Source organism: Aethalodelphis obliquidens, unplaced genomic scaffold, assembly GCF_003676395.1.
Source record: "Aethalodelphis obliquidens isolate GAN/ISIS:26980383/991018 unplaced genomic scaffold, ASM367639v1 scaffold14, whole genome shotgun sequence".
NCBI lineage: Eukaryota > Metazoa > Chordata > Mammalia > Artiodactyla > Delphinidae > Aethalodelphis > Aethalodelphis obliquidens.
The window spans coordinates 35,355,698-35,378,593 of NW_020837958.1; the positions used below are offsets into that span (position 1 = coordinate 35,355,698).

General features: G+C 38.7%; 1 protein-coding gene across 6 annotated transcripts in view; it reads left to right on the forward strand.

Moving 5' to 3' along the window:
- SBF2 (SET binding factor 2) overlaps positions 1-22,896 on the forward strand; it is a 459,568-nt gene that overhangs the window by 409,724 nt on the left and 26,948 nt on the right. For 4 of the 6 annotated variants that reach the window (XR_003434541.1, XM_027115415.1, XM_027115412.1 and 1 more), the window contains 6 exons: positions 2,045-2,185; positions 3,076-3,171; positions 10,445-10,629; positions 15,195-15,371; positions 17,840-17,941; positions 18,661-18,846. Coding sequence is in view for 5 of the 6 variants with exons in the window: in XM_027115415.1 (XP_026971216.1) it covers positions 2,045-2,185; positions 3,076-3,171; positions 10,445-10,629; positions 15,195-15,371; positions 17,840-17,941; positions 18,661-18,846 (887 nt within the window). In the remaining variant the exon portion in view is untranslated. Of the gene's footprint in view, positions 1-2,044; positions 2,186-3,075; positions 3,172-10,444; positions 10,630-15,194; positions 15,372-17,839; positions 17,942-18,660; positions 18,847-18,928; positions 19,456-22,896 lie in introns of those variants that run through there. The other 2 variants (XM_027115416.1, XM_027115413.1) reach the window with 2 other exon arrangements.

The following is a 22,896-nucleotide window of genomic DNA, read 5'->3' on the forward strand; positions in this document are numbered from 1 at the left end:
GAATGCCAGTTGTACCCTTTCATCGAGCCTCTCACACATAGCCTTTTCCACGGTGCTATATACATGTACAGCTTAAGAACTAGACTTGACAATGTGGGGCTCCACCTTGAATTTGCCATCTTGCTTAATATGTCTGTTTATATTTGGATTTTAATAGAAATTAACATAATGAAGTCTTTGGTTCTAGGCTGTTTTCACTTCACAAACCAGAGTATCCACAGATGGAAACAGATTACATATACTAATCATTTTCTTTTCTTTTGGGAAGCATTAAATATATTTAACCGCTTCAGAAGCAAATAGGGATTCTGTCCCATGTGGTATAAGATATCCTATCTCATTCCTACAAGACACACACACACACACACACACACACACACACACACACACACACGCCAACTTAAAAAAGATACACTAAGTGCACTGCCCCTTTTTCTGAGGATATTTTTGAGCACCATGTCTGAGGTCTGAGGTCAGTCGGGAGCTATATTTTGCTAAGCTTTCTCATAACTTCTAGCTTAAAGTAGATGCTCAATAAAATTAAACAAGGACTGCTAAGATATCAGATCCAGTTTAGGGATGGCTGCTGCATTCTTTCCTCTTTGGAAATGAACTCACTCAAGTTCAGTGGTTCAGTAGGTAGAACCATGTGCTTTTTGATATCTCTTCTTTATTCTCATCTGTTCCTTCCTGAAAGTTAAAAGTTGGCCAGTACATCTTTGATCATTCAGTTGACTGAGGGCATGACACACACCACGCTATATTATTATTGTTGTTGTTGTTATTTTTATTATTTCACCTGGCATTTTTGTGTAATTGAAGGCAGTTGGCTTTTAACTTTTTCTGCCCAGAGGAATCCTCCCAAGCCACATAATGGGTATAATAGAACACAGCATATGTAGGTTATATAAAGTGAGAGAATCATTTCAGCATTAATGCATTAATGAGCATATCACTAAGCATTAATGCACATATCACTGAACTTTTAGTTAGAAAAATTGAAATTGTTTTATTCCACTGGTTTCTTATTTTTCAATGTAAATTTACTATATTTCACATTTTTGAGCTCACACATTTGCTCACATTTTAATATCTCTGAAATTGGAATGCAACTTACAATTCATGTGACAGAAATAATTGTGTCATGGTTTAAATGGCAGAGTTTTTTAGTCTTAGTACATAAAATTGTGGTGCATCTTATAATTGATGACATTTTAGAGTTTATAAAATATGATGGCACCTTAAAGTTGATAAAATACAAAAATATAGTAATGCTAATTATTTATTTCCTATTCACCTTGTAAGAAAATTTGTTAATATCTATTGTCCTTCCAGTGAATCCCTCCCGATGCCACTTTAAAGTGCCTGGGCCAATTTCAGTGATTCTGTTTTACTCCACACAAGCCAGGCTCAGACTCCCTCCAACCCAGAATTGCTCTGACAGTTGTTTCCATCTGTGCATACTTTTTGATCCTCTTTCAAAAGGACCAGGGAATTGAGCAGCAGCTGCTCTTGTCTTCTCATCTTCCTCCTCTCTTCCCACAACAACCCTCTACAAGTTCATATCCCCTAGGCCTATGTGACAGAATTGGAATAAAATTACTGGTACTGGGATATTCTCACCTCTGCCCATTCTGGGATGCTGAGGGAAACTGCTCCATCCTCTGCTCCCAAACAGTGGCATGGACAGAGTGGTTGGGGGAGATCATCAAGGACATGTTGTCTTTTATGAATCTTTATTTTGAGTTGATTGGTTGATGAGAAACTGCACCTGTGCTTGGAAGGACCGGCTGTATGTTGGTTTTCCAGACCTGGGCTCTTTCTGGGAGGATGATGAGGCAATCAAGAAGTAGGTGTGGTGAAACCAATATCATAGGAGGGTTAGCCATTTAATAGTTTGGAGCTTTAAGTGGGGCTGGTTTCTATATTTGGGTATGGTAACTTGAAGACCATATATAGAAAGAATAAGCGTATGTATATAGAGAGAGCCTGTTTTATTAACATAGATACAGTTTGTTTTATGTAATATCTTTTCCTTTTATAGCTCCTACCTCCTCTTTAGAATCTTCCAGTAGCATAGAACAAGAAAAGTACTTGCAAGCCTTACTGAGTGCAGTTTCTGTCCATCAGAAACTCAGTGGCAATAACACCCTTACTGTCAGGCCAGCACTTGCTCTGTCTCCAGGTAAGATTTAATAATATTTTTCTTCTTGACAACTGTGAAAGGTCATATTCATTCCTAGGGTTAGTCTCTTTAGTTATTTGCATTGTTCCTTCAACATGACCCCTTAATGTTTTACCTTGTGGGGCTATAGCTTTATTTTATTTAGACATCAGGGTACCACTATTAACTTCTAGTAAATAGTAACCAAATTTAGAGATTTAATTATTTCCTTTTTAAAAGAGTAATAGGAGAGGTGGTGGAAAACATAAAGTCATGTGGGATTTTTTTTTTTCCTGGAATCTGTTTTACATAGACTTTAAAATATTACAGAGTTGAATGTGTAAGTTGAACATCTGTTTATTAAATGTATATTTATTAAAATCATCATGTATAACTTTGAAATTCCTGAAATTTCTGCAGCCTTTTATGATTTGCAGTACAGTTTGTTTTCACTAGATTTGGATGAAGCCATTAAGACTTGTACTAATATTCTGTTTCAGTTATCATGTGATGGAACCCCAAAGGGTTCATGTAGAGGTAACCCTAATGTGTTAGACACAGGAGCATGTGACTTGAGAAGTTGGTCTCCTTGGCTTAATCAGCTATTTGAATAGCTCAACATAAGCAGAAAGTGGCTTTTCTTGTAAAGTAACACCATGCATGCCTTGTTTCATTTATCATTAAATTCTCTGATTGCACTTGCCAAACCTAACTCTCTATAATCTTGCAGATGTGTGTATCTCTGAGGAAATAGTAACAGTGCCTTGTTATCTCTATTAAAGCTTTGGGTACTTAAAAAGTACAATGTTTGGCAGCAATTAGACATGCTACACATGAAGATAACTTTTTGTCATTTGAGTAATGTTAACCCGAACGACATGGTTTTTGTTCTTCTTTTTGGCTGACTTTAGGGACTGAAAGGAGGACTTCAAGAATGTCCACTGTGCTTAAGCAGGTAGTGCCAGGACATTTGGATGTAAACCCATCCAATAGCTTTGCTCGAGGAGGTTAGTAAGATTGATTTTATAACTGAGCACTGATACAACCTTAAAAGCAGAAAACTTTTTTCTAGATAGTGATACTTCAAATCAACTAATTATGGTTAAATTTGTTTTTAATTACCCTTTTCTAAACGAATGATCAAATTTATTACTAGCATGGTGACAGATGAGTTTAGCCTCGTGGGACAAGAGGTATAATAATTGCTGAAATCTTAACATACTGATGAGTTTGGAAGCACTGGGAGAGGAGGGGAACATATCTAAATGGTGACTCAGCTCTGGCAGCATTCCATGATGCTCCAAGTTTGCAGTGTAGAAAGGCTGAGCACAGAAGCGTAGACAGTTAGGGAGACATGATTCCAGACTCAAAGGCTGTGCCTCCAGTGCCTGTTATCTTTACTCCTGTTCTCTGAAGTGCTAGTTTGAGGAGTAAGAGACAGTGGTTCAGAATCAACGTAAAGACTCTATTTTACAAAATTCACTTTTTTTCCTTTTGAAAACCAAGATTACTATGCACATCTCCTGGCAGCCATATTGATTCTTTAGATGCTTTTTTCCCTACCTCATCAGAACTTTCTATGATGGCAGAATTTCCTAAGAGCTTTCACCCTTCTTCAAGTATCTTCCTAATCAGGCCTTAAGGTCATTGTATTAGTTTGCTAGGGCTACTGTAACAAAGTGCCACAAACTGTGTGGCTTAAACAACCATTTGTCTCACAGTTCCGGAGGCTAGAAGTCCAAAACGAAGGTGTTGTCAGGGTTGGCTCCCTCGGGGGGCCATGAGGAATAATCTGTTCCACGCCTTTCCCCTAGCTTCTGGTGGTTTGCTGGCAATTTTTGGCATTCCTTAGCTTGTAGAAGCATCAGCCATATCGCTGCCTTCATCTTTACATGACATTTTCCCTGTGCATCTGTCTCCACATTTCCCCTTTCATAAGGACACCAATCATGCTGAATTAGGGGTCCACCCCACTCCAGTGTGACCTCATCTAATTACATCTGCAATGACCCTATCTCCAAATAAGGTCACATTTTCTGAGGTACTGGGGGTTAGGACTACATCATAAGAAATTTGACAGGGGGTAGGGACACAGTTAAACCCGTAACAGTCATATGTAACTTTTTCCGGAACTTTTAAAATACTATTGTTTTAAAGTTGAAGACACAAACTTCATTCTTTTCATCATTTCTTTCTTGGTGAATCTGAACTAAAAGATAGTACAGTGACTTTCTCCTAAGGTTTCTGGTATTTTTGTTGCCAAGAACTGTCAGAATTTGGTTCGACGTTGCAGTTCTTATTGCTTTATTTGCCATCTGAAAGCTTATATTAGCAGGCACGTCAGAAACTTTTCCCTTTAACTTTTAGTAGGGTGCAACTTCTGGCATATGTCTGGTTAACTGAAGTCTTCCCATCCCCACCCTGCTCTTGAGTTTTGCCTTTGTAAACTTCATCAACAACATGTTATCTCTTCCTCCATTGGGCCAGGTGACCCATAATATAAATTTTAGGTACAAAACTGTCTCTCCTTCTGTGTTGGTACCTAAGGCACAAGGATATTCACCAATCTGTTTCAACTACATTATCTTTGCTTTTTTTATATTGGCCTCAGACTCATGGCTTTTTTATACAAGGGAATCCCCACTAGTGGTTACATTCTAGTCATGAGTCCATTCTTTGCTATTCTCAAAGGTACCTGGAAGGCTGTATTTACATTTTAGGATTAAAATCTCCTATTTAATCTGTTTATGATCCTTTCTATGCATAATGAGGCCATAATTATTATTTCTGACCCCCTTCCCAAATATTTTCTTCTGAAAATTCCTGTAAACTTAGTGTGTTTCCTTATGACAATTTTTTGCTCCTAACCAGGTCCCTTCATTCTGGTATCTTAAGCTAGGATCCAGAAACGCAAATCTTATTATTTTACTCCATCTCTTAATTCTTCATTCCCAAAGCCTCCAAATCTCCCAAGGTCCCAGTGATTAACTGGAAGATGAGATACGGCTGTTTCCTGGCACCTTCAACTTCTTCTGTGATCCCTGGCGCTGCTTTCCTTTGTCTCCTCTGATAGCATCATCCCTCTCACATAGAGAAGCAGGAATGGACTGGGGCAAGCAAGTTTGGGAATTCTCAGAAGATTCCCTATTAACATGAACATGGCAGGTAGACGCACACTCAGATTGGCCAGGGCAAGACTATATGTAGACACCTGCATGCCCTGACATTAGTTCATTTCCTTGTTCCCACCCTCGAGTACAGAGTCTCTTCATTCCTCCAGAGAGCTGGGTACCACTTCTCCAGCAGTTCCTCATTTACCCTGTGTGGGAAGAGCCTCCTGTCTCGAAATCTCCCTCCTAACCTTCTCCTTTTTCCTCGTCTGTATTTTCACTGTTTTTCCATTCCTTTCATTGTCATAGAATCTTAATTACAGGTTTCCTTCTTATGTTATTTACACTGTGTGCCTTTCCCACTCTGATGAGCCAGGGTTTAGACTGACCTTCACCTTCTCCTTCACCCTTTTTCAGTGAGGGTGGTCACTTAGCGTTCAGCATGCACGTTGAAGAGTTCCTAAGCCAGGGGAAGCAACCTTTTTGACGCAAAAACCAGTTAAGAAAAAATGAAGATGTGAATTGCTTTTCATTTAAAATTACAATAGCTTTTATGCCCCATGGGGAAAATGCAAGTATTTGCAACTTGGATAAATTATCTTGTTGTATAGAAAAATGCCATGAGAAAATCTGCCTCTTAAATATAAAAATGAAATACCTGGGTATATTTGAGAAGTAGCCACATGGAGGCAGCTTTTAAATTTTTCATCCTTTACATTTTCATAGCCCTTTAAGTTCCTCTACAGTGTTATTTTATCCTTGAAATAACCTCCAGGACAGGTACTTTAGGAGGCTTTGAGAGATGATGTAACTTAGCCAAGATCACTTAGCAGCCAAGAGCATAATTGGGACTAGGATTAGGTCAGTCCATTTCAGTGCAGCCTTCACTGAATATAGCTTATACCTCATGCACTGTGCTAGGCATAAGGTCACATCCATAAATTCAATATACCCTGTCGTCACGTCCAACCCAAGCATCTCTTTTCCTTCTCTCCTTTGTTCTGAACAGAGTAGAGAGAACAATACCATTGCTTAGGAAATGCTCATGCTCTGAACAACACTGCACTCCCATGGGTGGGATGAACTGTATCACTTCTTCCCTGAAACAGTCCCCTTAGCCAGACCCTGCTGGACAGATCCAGGGTCACATGGTTGCTTAGGTGACAAGACATAAAGAGTTTGGTTCATTTACATTCAGATTCAAGCTGCAGTCCTACCACTTAGTGTATGATATTAAGCAATTCAGGAAACTTCGTAATTTTCAGTGTCCTCATCTGTAAAATGGAGATAATAAAAAGTATTCTAGCTTTAGAATAGTTATGGGGAATGAATGAAATAATATATGTAAAGCACTTAACTTAGTAAGTGGCTCGTTATTAATAGGAGCTCAATAAATGTTAGTTCCATTATTATTGTTGAGGTTGTTGTCATTATTGTTGCATAATACTCCACTGAAATAGGAGGAAAGTCTACATTTGTATGTAAATTACCTTAAGCCAGGTTGCTTCTCACTGGCCAAAGGCAAGCAGATAAAGGAGAATGTGTCTTAGGCCTAGACCAGTAACTTTCAAACTCTTTTGATCATGGCTCACAGTAAGAAATACATTTTATATCTATATGTATACATATACATTTTATATCACAAAGGTAGTACTAAGTCACAATGCAAAATGTATATAGACTATAGCGAAAGTTTCATGAAACAATATTCATCTATACCACATGCAGTGCTCATAGTATTTTCCACTCTAATCTGTTTCACTTCCTTAAAAACACTGGTTTGACCTTCTAAAATGATTTCACAAACCACTAAGGAGGACCCTGCAGTCTGGAAAAACACCGCTCCAGGTCGGTGTTACATGCTCAGGACAAGTATTTGACACCTAGGAATCACTCAGGAAGCTAAGCAGACCTCGCCACCAATGCAGTAGTGTAATGCCTTTGGTTAACGTGATTGCCAGATGGACTTACAGTTCTCCAAGCCCTGCTGGCCCCATATCAGTACAGCCCGTTTTCTCATTGCTGATTTTCTGCTAGGTGATAAACACTTGGCAGTTTTTCATTAATGAGGCTCTGTTTGAGAAAGTGCTTAATTTTTTTTTAATTAATACCCTTTTCATTCTTTGAGGGCAAATAATTGAGTTGAAGGTATAGTAGAGAACTACAACAGCTCATATGTATCAATTTTCAAAAAGAAAATAATGAACAAATGTTTGCAGTACCTAGATATCAGGCTCTCAGCATGGATATAAGAGTAAATGTGATTAGGTCCCTGCCCTTTGGAGTACACAATCAAGTAGAATAAAATGTGCAAGTAATCACAGTGCAATGGGATCAGAGTTCAGATAGAGCTGTCTGCAACTCTAGGAGGACAGTCAAGAATGCTTTTCAGAGGAGTTTACATCGTTCCTGGATCTTAAGGAATAAGAAGTTTGTCAGGTAAAGAAATGGGAGAAGTCATTCTAGGCCAAGGGACTAGCATAAGAAAATGATATATTTAGGGAACAGTATCTCAGAATCAGGAACCAACCACTCAGGCTTCACTGTAAGCATTTAATGATCCATATTCCAATAGGAAAGCTTAAAACCTTGGCAGAAAGGAGAGTAGTTGGCTCGCACACAGGAGTCCCTGTGCCTTTTTCATGCTGTTCCAGGTCTTTGTTCTGTCTTGCAGTAGCATTCTCTGTGTATAATCAGCCAGTGCCTCTGGAACCCTTAGCTTTCTGACTTCCTTTGGCCACTAAAGCCATCAAGGCCCTTCATTTCCTACTTCCAAAGGAGTGAGGCAGAAATGAAAAATCACTTATGATTTTTCTTTTATCAAATTATGTCATATTTTATGCAGTTTTGAAATGGATAGCTTAATAATCCTGCCATTAATGTTTTCAATCCTCAATAAGTACAGAATCATTTTCCTTAAGTGATTTGAGCAGTTCCTTTACTCAGGAAAGAATATAACTGTAACTTACCGCTCACCATTATTGTTATTACCAGGTAAAGTTTGCGATAAGTCACGAAGCACTTTCTTTCTGTTGGAAAAAAACAATATTACTCAAATTACAAAAGTATTATCTTTGATACTGCCTATCATTTTGGTGCAAATAGGGATTTTAGGAAAAGTCATTACGTCAACCATCACAAGCTGTATTTTTAGTGGCATTGGGTATTGTCACAGGGTCATAAATTTTTGCTGCTTGTAACTATCTATCTGCTTATGGAAAATAAATGGAATTTCCAAATGAAAAGAGGAAAAAAAGAAGATAGTGTGGCAATGCTTAATGCTCTACTGCAAAAACATGCCCTTTGTTATTCCAAATGGTTGTTAGAGGTTCATTCCTGATATGATGGCCTTGCTCAAAGAACAAACATGTTGTACAACACATCGTATTTGCCAATCAGTCAGCCTCCTTAAATACTAGGGCCAGTGTATTCACCCCTCCCCAAATTCCTTAATTTTATTATAAAAATTTGTTTCTCACCAAATGACAACCTCCAAAAGCTTATTCCATTTGGTATAATTTTTTAGTGGCACTCTTTGCTGCGCTGTCCATTTCATTGTGCTTATAATATTTATAAACAAGTGCTGAAATTTCATTTAACAGGCACTCAGTTCATCTTTTTGTGTGACCGTGCAGCTTTTTATTTGTTAATCAAATCTTCTGCTTTTAATATATTTACATTTTTCCCCTATCATTAACTTAATGTTTAAAATTAACCTGTTCTTTTCTTACTCCATTTGCTCTGATGTTTGCTGCTATATACATTTCATTCCTTCTTCCTTCTTTAATCTTGCCTACCAGTGCATGGGTACAGAGATAAATGTTTTACTCAGTCAAATCCCAAATCTTCAGCTAAGGGAAGAGTCCATTATCAAGGTACTGTATTATCTGTCCTGATGTGTCACTCTTTTTAACCATCTTCATATGAAAGCATATGTGTTACAAGTGACTTTTTTCACATTTGTTTGTCAAATTATCTTTATTCTCATCCACATTCTGAATTTCCTCTGTGATGCCATTTACCAAAAAATTAACACTTGCTGTAACATCTAAGAAAACTCATAGGTTGTAATAGAAAGTTTCATCCATGTTAAGCAGAAATTTACAATACCTTTTCTTGAGAACTGGTCTCCTGACCCTATAGATGCTTATAAAGAGAAGCAGATGTGACATTATCATGATGACTTGTAGTCACCTAGAAACATGGCTTGATTTAACATTTGGCAAAGATTAAAGCTTCTCAAAGAGCCTTTCCAAATCTAGAGAATGCACTTTAGGGAAGCAGTGGCAGTGTTATGCACCACTGTGACTCCGTCACCAGCCTGAACGCTACAGTCTGTGGGCATTTGTAAGGAGCTCTGTCAAATTTGGGACTTATTATATGCCTTTGTGTTTAGATATTTGATAGTCTCACTTGCATATTAGAAATCCTTGATTTTTCTAATTAATATAATTAAGGTCAACTTATGAGATCCTTCCAGTAGCTTAGCTTGACCTTTCCCTTAGAAGACATCTGCTTCTGACTATACCTTTTAAATAAAGCTTCCTAAGATTCAGTGAAATGCGCATTACTAAATTTATAACTTCTCACTGTTTTTCCTGGATACTGGGGGAAAAAAGACTAAAATATAACTTTTACTGACTTAAAATTACATTATTTTGGCATGATACACAAATATTAATTCTCAGATTTTAGTGGGTTTAGTAAAGTTCTAATTTATTTCTTAATGTGGTTTTATGGTTAAATTGACTGACTAAAGCAGAATAATGTTCCTTCTTTCTTGAAGCCCTGAGAAATTTACTCCACGTTCTCCTTCCTAGGCTTCATTATTGCATCCTGCCCACATTTTTTCTTTCCTAGAGCCAGTGCACTCTATTTATGATACCAGTATTTACTTAAAATTACTGAATTTATATCAGTATACAAAAATAGAATTGACTTGGGTGACTTATTAGGTTCCTCTGAGCCAAATGATTTTTGAAATACTATATTAATAATGCTTATATGATGCAAAAGTAAATGACAAATGACCAATATGATACATGATTACTTAGATGAATTAATTTGCTGTTGCCTCTAAAACTGTACCCACAGAGCATGCATCTTTTCCCCTATTCAGTGTCATTCTCACATCAGATTATCTCACTCAATTGTTTTGACTTTTGTGAAGGTGTTTGGGCAAGTCTTCGCTCTAGCGCTCGCCTGATCAGCTCTCCAACATCCTTCGTTGATGTTGGCGCCCGGCTGGCAGGCAAGGATCACTCGACGTCCTTCAGTAACAGCACTTACCTGCAAAACCAGCTCTTGAAACGCCAAGCAGCCCTTTATATATTTGGTGAGAAGTCGCAGCTAAGGGTAAGATTTCTTTTTCTCACTTAGAAACTTCATGGATACGTGAAGGCAGTGTATAAAACTTATTTCATAAACCAGCTTTCCTAGAAAATTTTTTTTTTCTTTTTTGCTGCATGGAGTCTTAACCTGGAGTTAATAATCTTTAAAAAAATTAGCTCATGTATATGTATACATGTATGTCTACCTGTACTTATGTAGCTAGAGATACACATGCATATACACAATGCATATTTATTAGGCATGAAAACAAGTGCTTATTCATAATCATTTTTAAAATCAGCATAAATATCATGAATATTAGGGAGTGTACATTAAAAAAATAAGGCTTATCCAGGCTGTGTTTTTCCACTGTCTTAGTTCAGCTTCCATAGGAATCTGTGCCCAAGGCAAAACAGATGTTTTTGTTCTTGTAAACCTATTGATAAAGCTACAGGAAGGAAGAGTGGAAAGAAGAGTATGGCACTGCATATGGAGGCAAGGGAAGGCCAAGGCTACACTTCTGAAGTTACATTCTTTAAGGGTTCTCAAGACTATATAGAGTGACACGTCCTAAGACATGTCAGAAAATGTAAGATATTAGCTGGTAATCAACTTTATTCTTACTTTTTTTTTTTTTTTTTTTTTTTTGGCTGCATTGGGTCTTCGTTGCTGCCCGGGCTTTTTCTAGTTGAGACGAGTGGGGGCTACTCTTTATTGCGGTGCACAGGCTTCTCAATGCGGTGGCTTCCCTTGTTGCGGAGCACAGGCTTTAGGCGCACAGGCTTCAGTAGTTGTGGCTCACAGGCTCTAGAGCACAGGCTCAGTAGTTGTGGTGCCCGGGCTTAGTTGCTCTGCGGCATGTGGGATCTTCCCGGACCAGGGCTCAAACCAGTGTCCGCTGCATTGACAGGCGGATTCTTAATCACTGCACCACCAGGGAAGCCCCTTTATTCTTACTTTTAAATTATTATGTTAAAGAGCTTCACTATGCTCAAGTCCCATAAATTGTAAAGATAGTCTCTATCTCCAAAAGCAACAATAATTCCTTGGGGTTTAATGTTTTTGCAGTTCACACATTAGAGAATAAATTTCATTACTACTGACAGGTGTGTGGGAAATAAAAGTATTTGGGGTTTTTTGGGGGGGTTTTGTTTTTGTTTTTTATTTTGACTGTGCTGGGTCTTCATTGCGGTACGCGGGCTTTTCGTTGTGGTGCACGGGCTTCTCTAGTTGTGGCGTGCGGGCTCAGTAGTAGCGGTGCGCAGACTTAGTTGCCCTGCAGCATGTGAGCTCTTAGTTCTGTGATCAGGGATCGAACCCGTGTCCCCTGTATTGGAAGACAGATTCTTAGCCACTGGACCACCAGGGAAGTCCCTAAAAGTATTTGTTAATTCAGAAATCCCCTCAAAGTTTAGTCCAGTGCCCCAGTGAGCACTGGACAATCTAGACAGACGTTCAGCTGAACTGTAAAATGGAGGCTGTGAGCAGGATCCCACATGCTTGGTCCTCAGGATGCCAGTGACTGAGTCAGCTCTTCAGTGGCAGTCTGGCTCTTCTCCCACTGCCTGGACTACTGCAGTCACTTAGTCACCAAGCTTTAGGGTAGAGGGAATGAAACTGCTGGGTAACGCTCAATTTTTAAATATGCACACGTGTCTTCTGATACAGCAGATAATTTTATATCCAGAAAATAGTTGGGACATTTTTCAACAGTAGTCCAGGGATGCCTGCACAGCCTCCTTGGCACCAGTGTCTTTCCCAGAGCACAGACTTTGCCCACTTCAGCACACCTCTTATTAATGATCTGAGTCACTCCCCAAGGTTTGTCTCCTGAATGCTCACCTCTGCTATTCCCTTTGCACATCAGTCCTCAGATAAGCTGTGTGATCATGCATATATGAGTAAGAAAGACTGACCAATTGGGACCCTTCCTCCTTTCCTCCCTCTCTCCCTCCCTCCTTTCTCTTTCTTTCTTTCATCAATAAAATACTATATTTAAAAAACATAATTCCATAATTCCAAACATAATTTCTGGCACAATAGTTATTAGGATTTTTGTATATTCCTTCACATTTTGCTTTTTATTAATTCAGCTGTGTCTGTAGAGTATGGGTGCATATCTGTCTGACGTGTGCCACAGCCTAGCCAGCACAGTGCTGCCTAGTTGCAGCTCCACACCTTTTTATCCCAACAAAGGAAACATAGGAAAGCAAATAAGTGAGAGTGACTCATTCTAAACAATCTGGAATTGCCCTTATTTACCTTTTTTAATTCACGTACTTTAATATCTTATACTTAGTAACAAATTCTTCATAATCTTAACAGTGTGTCGAATACGATGGTTGATAACTCCTGCTTTATAAGGTAGGTATACCTAGCTCAAGTATGGTTGGGAAATGGAAAGGAATCTAGTTTTTCTGAAAAGTAAACTATTTTTTATATGTTTTAAAAAAAAAACAATATGACACGACACTGTAAGTCAATTTTCCAATGAAAATTTTAAAAAATAAAGTAGATAACCAACAAGGGCCTACTGTATAGCACAGTGAACTATACTCAGGAATATAAATGTCTAAATGTCTTGGTAAATATATCTGGATTGTAATAATATGTTTTGAATTGCATAGAACGTTTAAAGCAAAAAAAGATTTTAAAAATAACAGAAAAGAACTCATGTTCTCATAGTGCTAAGTTCTTTATCTCAAGCCATCTTTCCATGTTGTATAATAGATTTCATATCTGTTTTAATCACTGCATAACTTTTTTTTTAAACATTCAGTCCGTTTTTTAATATTTATTTTCTTCTTATTTATTTTTATTTTTCGGCTGTGTCTGGTCTTCATCATGGCACGTGGGATCTTCATTGCAGCATGAGGGATCTTTTTGGCGTGGCACGCGGGCTTCTCTCTAGTTGTGACGTGTGGGTTTTCTCTCTCTAGTTGTGGCACGTGGGCTCCAGAGCGCATGGGCTCTGTAGTTGTGGCACGCGGGCTCTAGAGCACATAGGTTCTGTAGTTTGTGGCACGCAGGCTCTCTAGTTGAGGTGCACAGGCTCAATAGTTGTGGCGCGTGGGCTTAGTTGCCCCGCAGCATGTGGGATCTTAGTTCCCCTACCAGGGATCATCCCGCGTCCCCTGCATTGGAAGGTGGATTCTTTACCAGTGGACCACCAGGGAAGTCCCATAACTTTCTGTTTTGTTGGATGTTTCGGTTTCTTTCTTTATCATCTATATGTAAAATTGCAGTCACATTTTCAAGCATATAGCTTTTTATTTTTTATTGAGATACAATCCACTAGAGGATTTTTTCCCTACATTTTAGATTATTTCTTTAGGCTAGCTTCCTAAAAGTGGAATTACTAAGACAAAGAAACTTTTTTTTTTCCTTAATATACATTGGTAATGCTGTTTAAGAAAAAAAACTTGGGGGTTTTTACTTTTTATTTTAAAACTTTAATAGGCCTTTAAAAAATAAAGTAACCAATATAAAACATGAAACAGACCCAATATGTAAGTCTTTGGCAGCAATTTTTTTTAATTGTGGTAAAATACAAATAACATAAAATTTACCATCTTAACATGTACAGTTCAGCAGTGCTAACTAAGTACATTCATATTATTGTACAGCCAATCTCCAAAAAGCAGTTTACTCTTAGAAAAGCAGATGATCCAGTAGAGTAATTTGGGCAGAATGTGAAGAAAGTGAAAAGAACATGAGAAAATTAATTCATTCTTTGGCGTAAGAAGCTAGAGAACTTTTAAATCGTCTTCAGAAGTAGGCAACTAGATTATCAAACTATTTCAATGGGCCACCAATTTAGCATTCTTTAGTTAAAATTGCAAACTCACATAGAAAAAAATCCATATGGATTAAAAATATAAATGATAAAAATACTGAAACAAAGATTGATATATGTGTCATACTGAGTGAAAAATAGTCCAAAAGTTAGAAATCAACAAAGCCTTTCATGTTTTACTGTATATATATATTTTTATTATTGGCTTTAAAAGAATACAATATTAGTAGTCGTAGGGCAGTGAGATAGTGATTTTTATATTCTTCTCAGTGTTTATCTCTGCTTTTTTTTTTCATTTTCACAATGACTATGTTTTACTTGCATAATAAGAAACAAATGTGTATGTCTATAAACTTTAATTTGTAGAGCTCTGGAACCTCAACAGCATATTACCTTTTAATTATAATTCACATCTTGGGGAGACTTAGTTTACAGTTTTAGATTAATCATGCTGTCATGCCTCATTGGTTCCTCCTTAGACCTCCAGGTTCATGGCCTCGTAAGTAGCTTATATTTGGTCCTATAAGCGCCATCAGGTTCCAGTCTACTAGTAGCCTCTTCAAGTTCTCAGAATGACAGCAAGCTAAGCCAAACCACTAGACTTTACTGAATGGCTCTTTCCAGCAATACTGACACATTAGCGAAAAATGATTGACTTTCTTGATCCACTGCAGCCCCTGCAGCTCTTTGGCCTCAACTAACTGTATATCACTAAGCATTACCCTGTTGAAAACATTGTTTTTTTACTTATAACACGTCATCTGCCTAATTCTCTCTGCATCTTCATCCACAGAACTTCAAGTTAGAATTTGCTTTAAATTGTGAGTTTGTTCCTGTTGAATTTCATGACATCCGACAAGTGAAAGCCAGTTTTAAAAAACTGATGAGAGCTTGTGTCCCAAGCACCATCCCTACTGACTCAGAAGTGACCTTCCTGAGAGCCCTGGGAGACTCTGAGTGGTTCCCACAGGTAATGTCTGGAGCAGCTTATCTTATAACTCAAGGAAAGAGAGGCCCAAGTGGGTATACAGAATTGATATTTGAGGAAAAAAATACTGTGTTCCCCACTACCTGACATTCTCCCTTGATTGTGTGCCCTCTGTAAAGGGCTTTCAGTTCCAGGGAACCATGTGATACAGGAAATGAAGGGGTAGAATTCTCCATGCCTGGGTTTTTCTCTCTGTTGTTGAAACTTGCTTGGTCTCCATAGGATGCTAAGAAGGAGATTGTTATTTTTAGATGGAAACTTCTTGATATACAACAAATTTAAACAGCATGTATTTATAGGGCTCCTGCTCTGTTACTAACAGAGTGAGGATCCAGGACAGGATGTGATTGCTAGGTGACTCCAAGGGGCTTTTCCTCTTACTTTCTCACTTTCTATTTGTCTCTGCCTGTTCTGTGTCTCTGGACTGTGGCTTCACTCCCAAGCCAGCCCAACAAAGGCACATTGGTTGCCCTGAAGCCTACCTAAGGTTTAGGAAAAACCACATATCCTTCCTTCAGCTAAGTCAAGCTTGGGATGTTTTTAATTGAACGCTTATTGAGAAATTAAGGAGAAATAGGTATGCCAGCACACCTAACCCACATTTCTTCCAAACCACAGAAAGAAAGGTGTTTATGACATGCATGTTTTAGACACTGATGCAGATATTTGGCCAAGAGCCTCTCTGCAATACAGCCTTCAGCCTTGTCTTTAGGCCCCTGGTGCTATGTCCATTATTCCTTCCCCCCTTGTAGGAGCACACAGCCCCTCTATCCCCTGTCCACATTGACCTCCAAGCCTCCCGCCTTTTTTTTTTTCCTCCTGCTTCTCTTGAGGAGGAAAAAGGGTTGTTTCCCACAGTACATTGGACTAAAAAGAAAAAAAAAAGCCAGGAAATGATATAAGTACCCAGGGCAGTGACTATTCTCAAGGGTACTTAAACTCTAGGAAAACAGCCACATATACAATTAGCTATTATATGAGGCTGTGTTAATTACTGTTAAGGCAATTCAGGATACTTTGAGTACCCATGGAAGGAGCTGATCAATACTCCCTGCTGTCCCTAAGTTATAAGCCCCAGCCCCAAAGTGTTCCTACCACTCAACCTATCCATCTATGTTTCTCCTATTCTGTGTTCTACTCCTTACTTCAAAGTGGATTCATGTCAGAAGTTAGTGACTAAAAACAATGGAAAACGTTGCCCCACTTGGGATATTGGCAGTTTAAAAGTTAACTCAGAGCACATGCTAAGCCCAAGAGAATTCAGGCCTGGTAATAGTTGTGTTATAGGAACAGTGAATGAGGACCTTCCCATTCTTGAAGAGGACATGTGCCTTGTTCCTGTGTTTAAAATAGCCTAGCTCTGGGATGAACTGAGAGAGTGACTTGGACTTATATACACTACCAAATGTAAAACAGATAGCTAGTAGGAAGCAGCTGCATAGCACAGGGAGATCAGCTCGGTGCTCTGTGACCACCTAGAGGGGTGGGATAGGGAGGGTGGGAGGGAGACGCAAGAGGGAAGAGATATGGGGATGTATGTATATGTATAGCTGATTCACTTCGTTATAAAGCAGAAACTAACACACCATTGTAAAGCAATCATACTCCAGTAAAGACGTTAAAAAAATAATTTAAAAAAATAGCCTACCTCTGTTTAAAATATGGGGGTGGGAGTGTTTTGCTTTAGTTCAGAGTTGGATTCATTCTACAAGTTATGTCAAGTAATGTTTAAAAATTTTTTAAACCAGAATGTTACACATTTAGTTTTGAAATCTATGTGCTTTGCTCACACCCTAATTGTTCATTAGGGACTTGGAGTCAGTTGTCTTGGCTTAAAAAGCTGAGCACAAATAACAGTTTTCTTCCCATTTAATACACAGTACAAATACTTTAGTATAGAATTCACATTTGATAGAAGCAATATCTTTTGTAATTTCTCTGGGGAGAGGCATTATATATATTTTGTAATATTTTTCTTTCTCCTGAGATTTTTTTGTAGGTATATTTTCTCTAATATTAGAGGTTTTTTAAATGAAAAAAAGTATACAATTCAGTACTTTTTAGTATATTTACAAAGTTGTGTAGCCGTCGGAAATAGAACTCACTATATCACATAAGAACAAATTTTAAATCTAATAACTATGTTGCGAGGGCCACATAGAGCCTCACTCTTTTCCACTGGAAAGAATTATAGCTCTTCTGCTTTGAGGGGAATCTTGTACGGTCAGTTTATTTGATTAAGTATCACTTGAACACATTGTTTTAAAATGTGTCATTGTTTAATCTTGATTTTGACAGAGAACTTTAAGTATTTAAAATTCATATGATTCTTTTGTCCAAATATTTTAATCCCTAACTTGTTTGATTATCTAAGGTTGATAGCAAGTCTGTCTGTTCTTGGTGCTCAGAAAGCACTTGGTCTAATTGTGGCCTCCTTTCTTAACTCTTAGCTTCACAGGATATTGCAGCTTGCTGTGGTTGTATCAGAAGTACTTGAGAATGGTTCCTCAGTTTTGGTGTGTTTGGAAGAAGGCTGGGACATCACTGCACAAGTAAATTATTAAAACATATTTTCAGATATTTAATTTTATATTTGTATTTTAATTCAGTTATTTTAAAATTCTGCAGATGAATCTTTTGTATAATGACTAATGTGTTTATGGACAGAGAAAGTCCTCTGTTAAACACCACCTGGTATCCATCAAAAAGCTCTGTGCCGTGAGTTTCCAGGCCCTACAGAGCCTGGAGCTCTGGCTCAGGGCATCAGGCTCCCACGCCACAGAAGCATCATGCAAGCATGACCAGCGGTGTAGGACATGGACCATCCTTCCCATGTTTTGTCAGTCCTTTCTCTGGTTCTCTGTAAGCCCCTTCTTTACTCACTCCAGAGTGAAAAGGAAAAGTACGAGTATAATCTACAGTAAAACATTAATCTACATCTGCCAAAGAGTAGATGTAGGTTTGAACTGATCCTCTGACCTTATTAATTAACCTAGGAGAAGGCCACAGTCAGCAAACTGGCCAGGCAAGGATTAAATTCTTAATTCTCCTCTGAAGGAAAATGTAGCCAAAATGAATTTGAGTCTCAGTTTTTAATGGAAAGTTTGTAGAATTAATTCACTTAGCTGTCCTGGAGCAGTTAGTGAACAAATTTGCCATCCAGGTAACTTTGCTTGTTAATTAGCTGTCATCAAAAGGAAGTGCTTTGTCTTAGAAGCAGGAATTTTTCAGGACTGAAAGTAATGAAGTATCCAACCTGCTTGTACCCTAGGTGACCTCCCTGGTTCAGTTACTCAGTGACCCCTTTTATAGGACACTTGAAGGCTTCCGGATGCTGGTCGAAAAAGAGTGGCTCTCTTTTGGTCATAAATTCAGTCAGCGGAGCAGCTTGACCCTCAGCTGTCAGGGCAGTGGTTTCACTCCAGTCTTCCTACAGTTCTTAGATTGTGTACACCAGGTAAGTAGAGCAAGCTTAAATCGACTTGATACGAGAGAAAGAAAAGACCTAGCATTTACTGAGCATTGCATTGCTGTGCCAGGTACCTTTATGTCACAGCTCTGATGGACTCAGCCGTAAGACTTGCTAAAATCTCAGCAGTAGCTTCCTGGAAATGGAAAAGAAAAAACTAGTTGGTTTCTGAAACTAGGCTAGCTGAGCTGGCTATCGAGCTGGCTCCCAAGTGAAGTGGGCAGCACTCTAAATTACCATCTAATGTAACGGAGCAAACTTGGCTTGTTCTCGAAGAAGGTTTGATCTAGTGTAGAACAGTAAAACTCTCTAGGTGTTGGCCAAGCCTGAAATCCAGCACGTGGTCTTCCCATTTGGGGAGGACCCTACTTTATGCCTGAAAATATAGGAGGTAGAGCTAAACCCCTAGAGGAAGAATCAGGGCCCGACCAGGCAAGCCTCTGAGGTTGAGAACAATGGCTCAGTTCTACTGGGTGGCATAATTAGGGCTAATCAAGAGACCAGACAGAGGGCTTCCCTGGTGGCGCAGTGGTTAAGAATCTGCCTGCCAAGGCAGGGGACACGGGTTCCATCCCTGGTCCGGGAAGATTCCACATGCCGCGGAGCAACCAAGCCCGTGCGCCACAACTACTGAAGCCCGTGCACCTAGAGCCCGTGCTCCGCAACAAGAGAAGCCACCGCAATGAGAAGCCTGCACACCGCAATGAAGAGTAGCCCCCGCTCACCGCAACTAGAGAAAGCCCACATGCAGCAACGAAGACCCAACGCAGCCAAAAATAAATAAATAAAATAAATTTATTTTTTAAAAAAGAGACCAGACAGAAACCCAGGTATATAATCCAGTCAAACCCAGTAGGAGCTGGGAGTGGGGGAGATGTGAATGCTCTGGGCTCCCTCTTACCTTCATCTCAGGCCTTGGTCAGTATTGGGCTTGAGAATTGGATGGCACTGGGTTTAAAAGTTGAAGGCATTGGCACCAGTGGCTAAAATGGCCTAGAAAAAGTAAGGTTGACACTTATAGCCTGTTTCGTCTGCACCACAACAGTGAATGGGTTCTGGCATGTCAAACATATTTGTCAGAACAGTGATCCTCTTTGAAATTGAAATACATTGGCCTCAAGTGTCTGTTGGAAAGAAAAGTAAAAATGTTTTTAGGAACCAGTATTGGAACTAGATCATCTTATGTATGGTTATGTTTTGTTTTTTATTCCATTAATCACTTGATCAGCTTTATCAATTCACTTCATAATTTTTTAAAAAATGTATTTAAAGTGTATAATTCAGTAGTTTTTAGTATATTCAGAGTTGTGCAATTACCACAAGCAATTTCTGATTATTTTATCACCCCAAAACAAACTCCATACCCATTAGCAGTGACTTTTCCATCGACCCCATCCCCTACATACACAAACACTGGAGGTTATGTTTTTGATTGCTCCCATCAGCTTCTTAAAGAAAAGACCTATTGAATAATTTTAGTTGATTTGAGTAGTATCTGGAGAAGCTGGTCACAAGGTTGAGCTTATACTTTTAAACTCTTTGCAGCAAATTATATATTTGCTTCCTGTTTGAATATTAGCTTTTTTATTCAGACATCTTTCGACAAGTACATGAGGGAGAAGTTTGAAGCCCATTGTCTCTGAAACAGAAAGCTTAACTGAGACTAAAGGGGAGGAGCAAGCATTTTTTCTCACTTCTGGATAGCTGAACGCCTACAAGTTCTTCATGAAAGCACTTCTTATCCTGCACATTGTCTTATTATGCTATGCACAGGCTATTTCCTGCCTTCATGCCTATATCCCACTACCATCTGCAGTCATCATTACTGATATTTCTTGACCGCTTACTATGCACCAGGCACTGTTCTCAGCACTATATTTTATTCCATGATTCTAAGTAATCTTTGAACCTTTTCCTGGCCCCTTCATTTGTATTCTTATGAACCGTGTACAGACTTCTTCAGTAGCATCTGTACACTAGCATCTATCTCAAATAGATAATTTGTACGTGTCTGTTGCCTTCTACTTAGACTGAGAATTCTTGGGAGAAGGGTCTATGTTATATTAACCGTCATATCCCTAATATCTAATGCAATTATAATTTTAGTCTCTGGAATGTAGTAGACCCTCAATAAATATGTATAAATGAAAATTTGAATGACCACCTGGTTCAGCCTTGTTGAGGCTCTCACCACCCTTCATCAAGACCATCTAGGGTGTCCTGAGTTGCTAATAACATCTTCTGAATGCTCAGATATGAAGCTGTTACTCTCTTTTACAAAAAACCTTTAAAGCAGACAAACAAAAACTTTCAGTGGCTCTACATTTCTTAAAGAATTACTCTTCCTCATGTCCAATTTGAATATAATAATGTCAAAATTTCACTTGAAAGGTTCTTAAGGCTCCTCACTGGATGCCTCTGTTGTCTTAATAAGTACACTCAACCAATTTTACCCCTGCATTGAAATAATATCACTCTTGGGCTTCCCTGGTGGCACAGTGGTGGAGAATCCGCCTGCCAGTGCAGGGGACATGGGTTCAATCCCTGGAAGAAGTAGTAGTCCGGGAAGATCCCACATGCCGCAGAGCAACTAAGCCCGTGCGCCACAACTACTGAGCCTGTGCTCTAGAGCCCGTGAGCCACAACTACTGAGCCCATGTGCCATAACTACTGAAGCCCTCACGCCTAGAGCCCATGCTCCACAACGAGAGAAGCCACTGCAGTGAGAAGCCCAAGCACCATACCAAAGAGTAGCCCCCACTCGCTGCAACTAGAGAAAGCCCGTGCACAGCAATGAAGACCCAACACAGCCAAAAATAAATAAATTTATAAAAAGAAAAAAAAATCACTCTTTATGCAGTTGAATACCAGATGAAGCAGTTGACTTGCTTTTAATGTCTTTGGCGTATAAAAGTGGATATCTTTAAAAATTAAAATCACAATCTTCATAATGTGGTGTTCACACTTAAAGAACATATAGGGATTAAAAAAAAACACACAGAAAAAATCAAACCAAGAGCTGGTTCTTTTAAAGGGTAAATAAAATTGACAAACCTGGCCAGGCTCACCAAGAAGAAGAGAGAGAGAACCCAAAGAGAAAAAAGAAATAAAAAAGGAGAAATCTCAACTGATATCACAGAAATACAAAAAAACATAAGAGAATTCTATGAACAATTATATGCCAACAAATTTGACAACCTAGAAGAAATGGACAACTTTATAGAAACATACAGCCCACCTAAATTGAATCAAGAAGAAATAGATAATTTGAACAGACTGATCACTAGAAATGAAACAGAATCTGTAATTTAAAAAATCTCCCTGCAAACAAAAGGCCAGGACCAGATAGCTTCACAGGCAAATTCTACCAAACATACAAAGGAGAACTCATACAGATTCTTCTCAAACTCTTCCAAAAGACTGAAGAGAAGGGAACACTCCCAAAGACATTCTGTGATGCCACCATCACCCTGATACCAAAACCAAAGATCCCACCAAAAAAGAAAATTACAGGCCAATATCTTTGATGAATATAGATGCAAAAATTCTCAACAAAATATTAGGAAACCAAATCCAACAACACATAAAAAAGATCATACACCACAACCAAGTGAGGTTCATCACACATTCACAAGGATGGTTCAACATATGCAAATCAATCAGTGTAATACACCACATTAAGAAAAGTCAAAAACCACATGATCATCTCAATGGATGCAGAAAAGGCATTTGACAAAATTCAACATCCATTCATGATAAAAACTCTTACCAAAGTGGGTACACAGGGAACATATCTCAACATAATGAAAGGTATTTATGACAAACCCACAGCCAATGTAATACTCAATGGTGAAAAGCTGAACGCCTTCCTACTAAAATCTGGAACAAGGGTGCCCACTCTCACCCCTTCTATTCAACATAGTATTGGAAGTCCTAGCACAGCAATCAGACAAGAAAAAGAAATAAAACATATTCAAATTAGATGGGAAGAGGTAAAATTGTCACCATATGTGGATGACATGATACTATATATAGAAA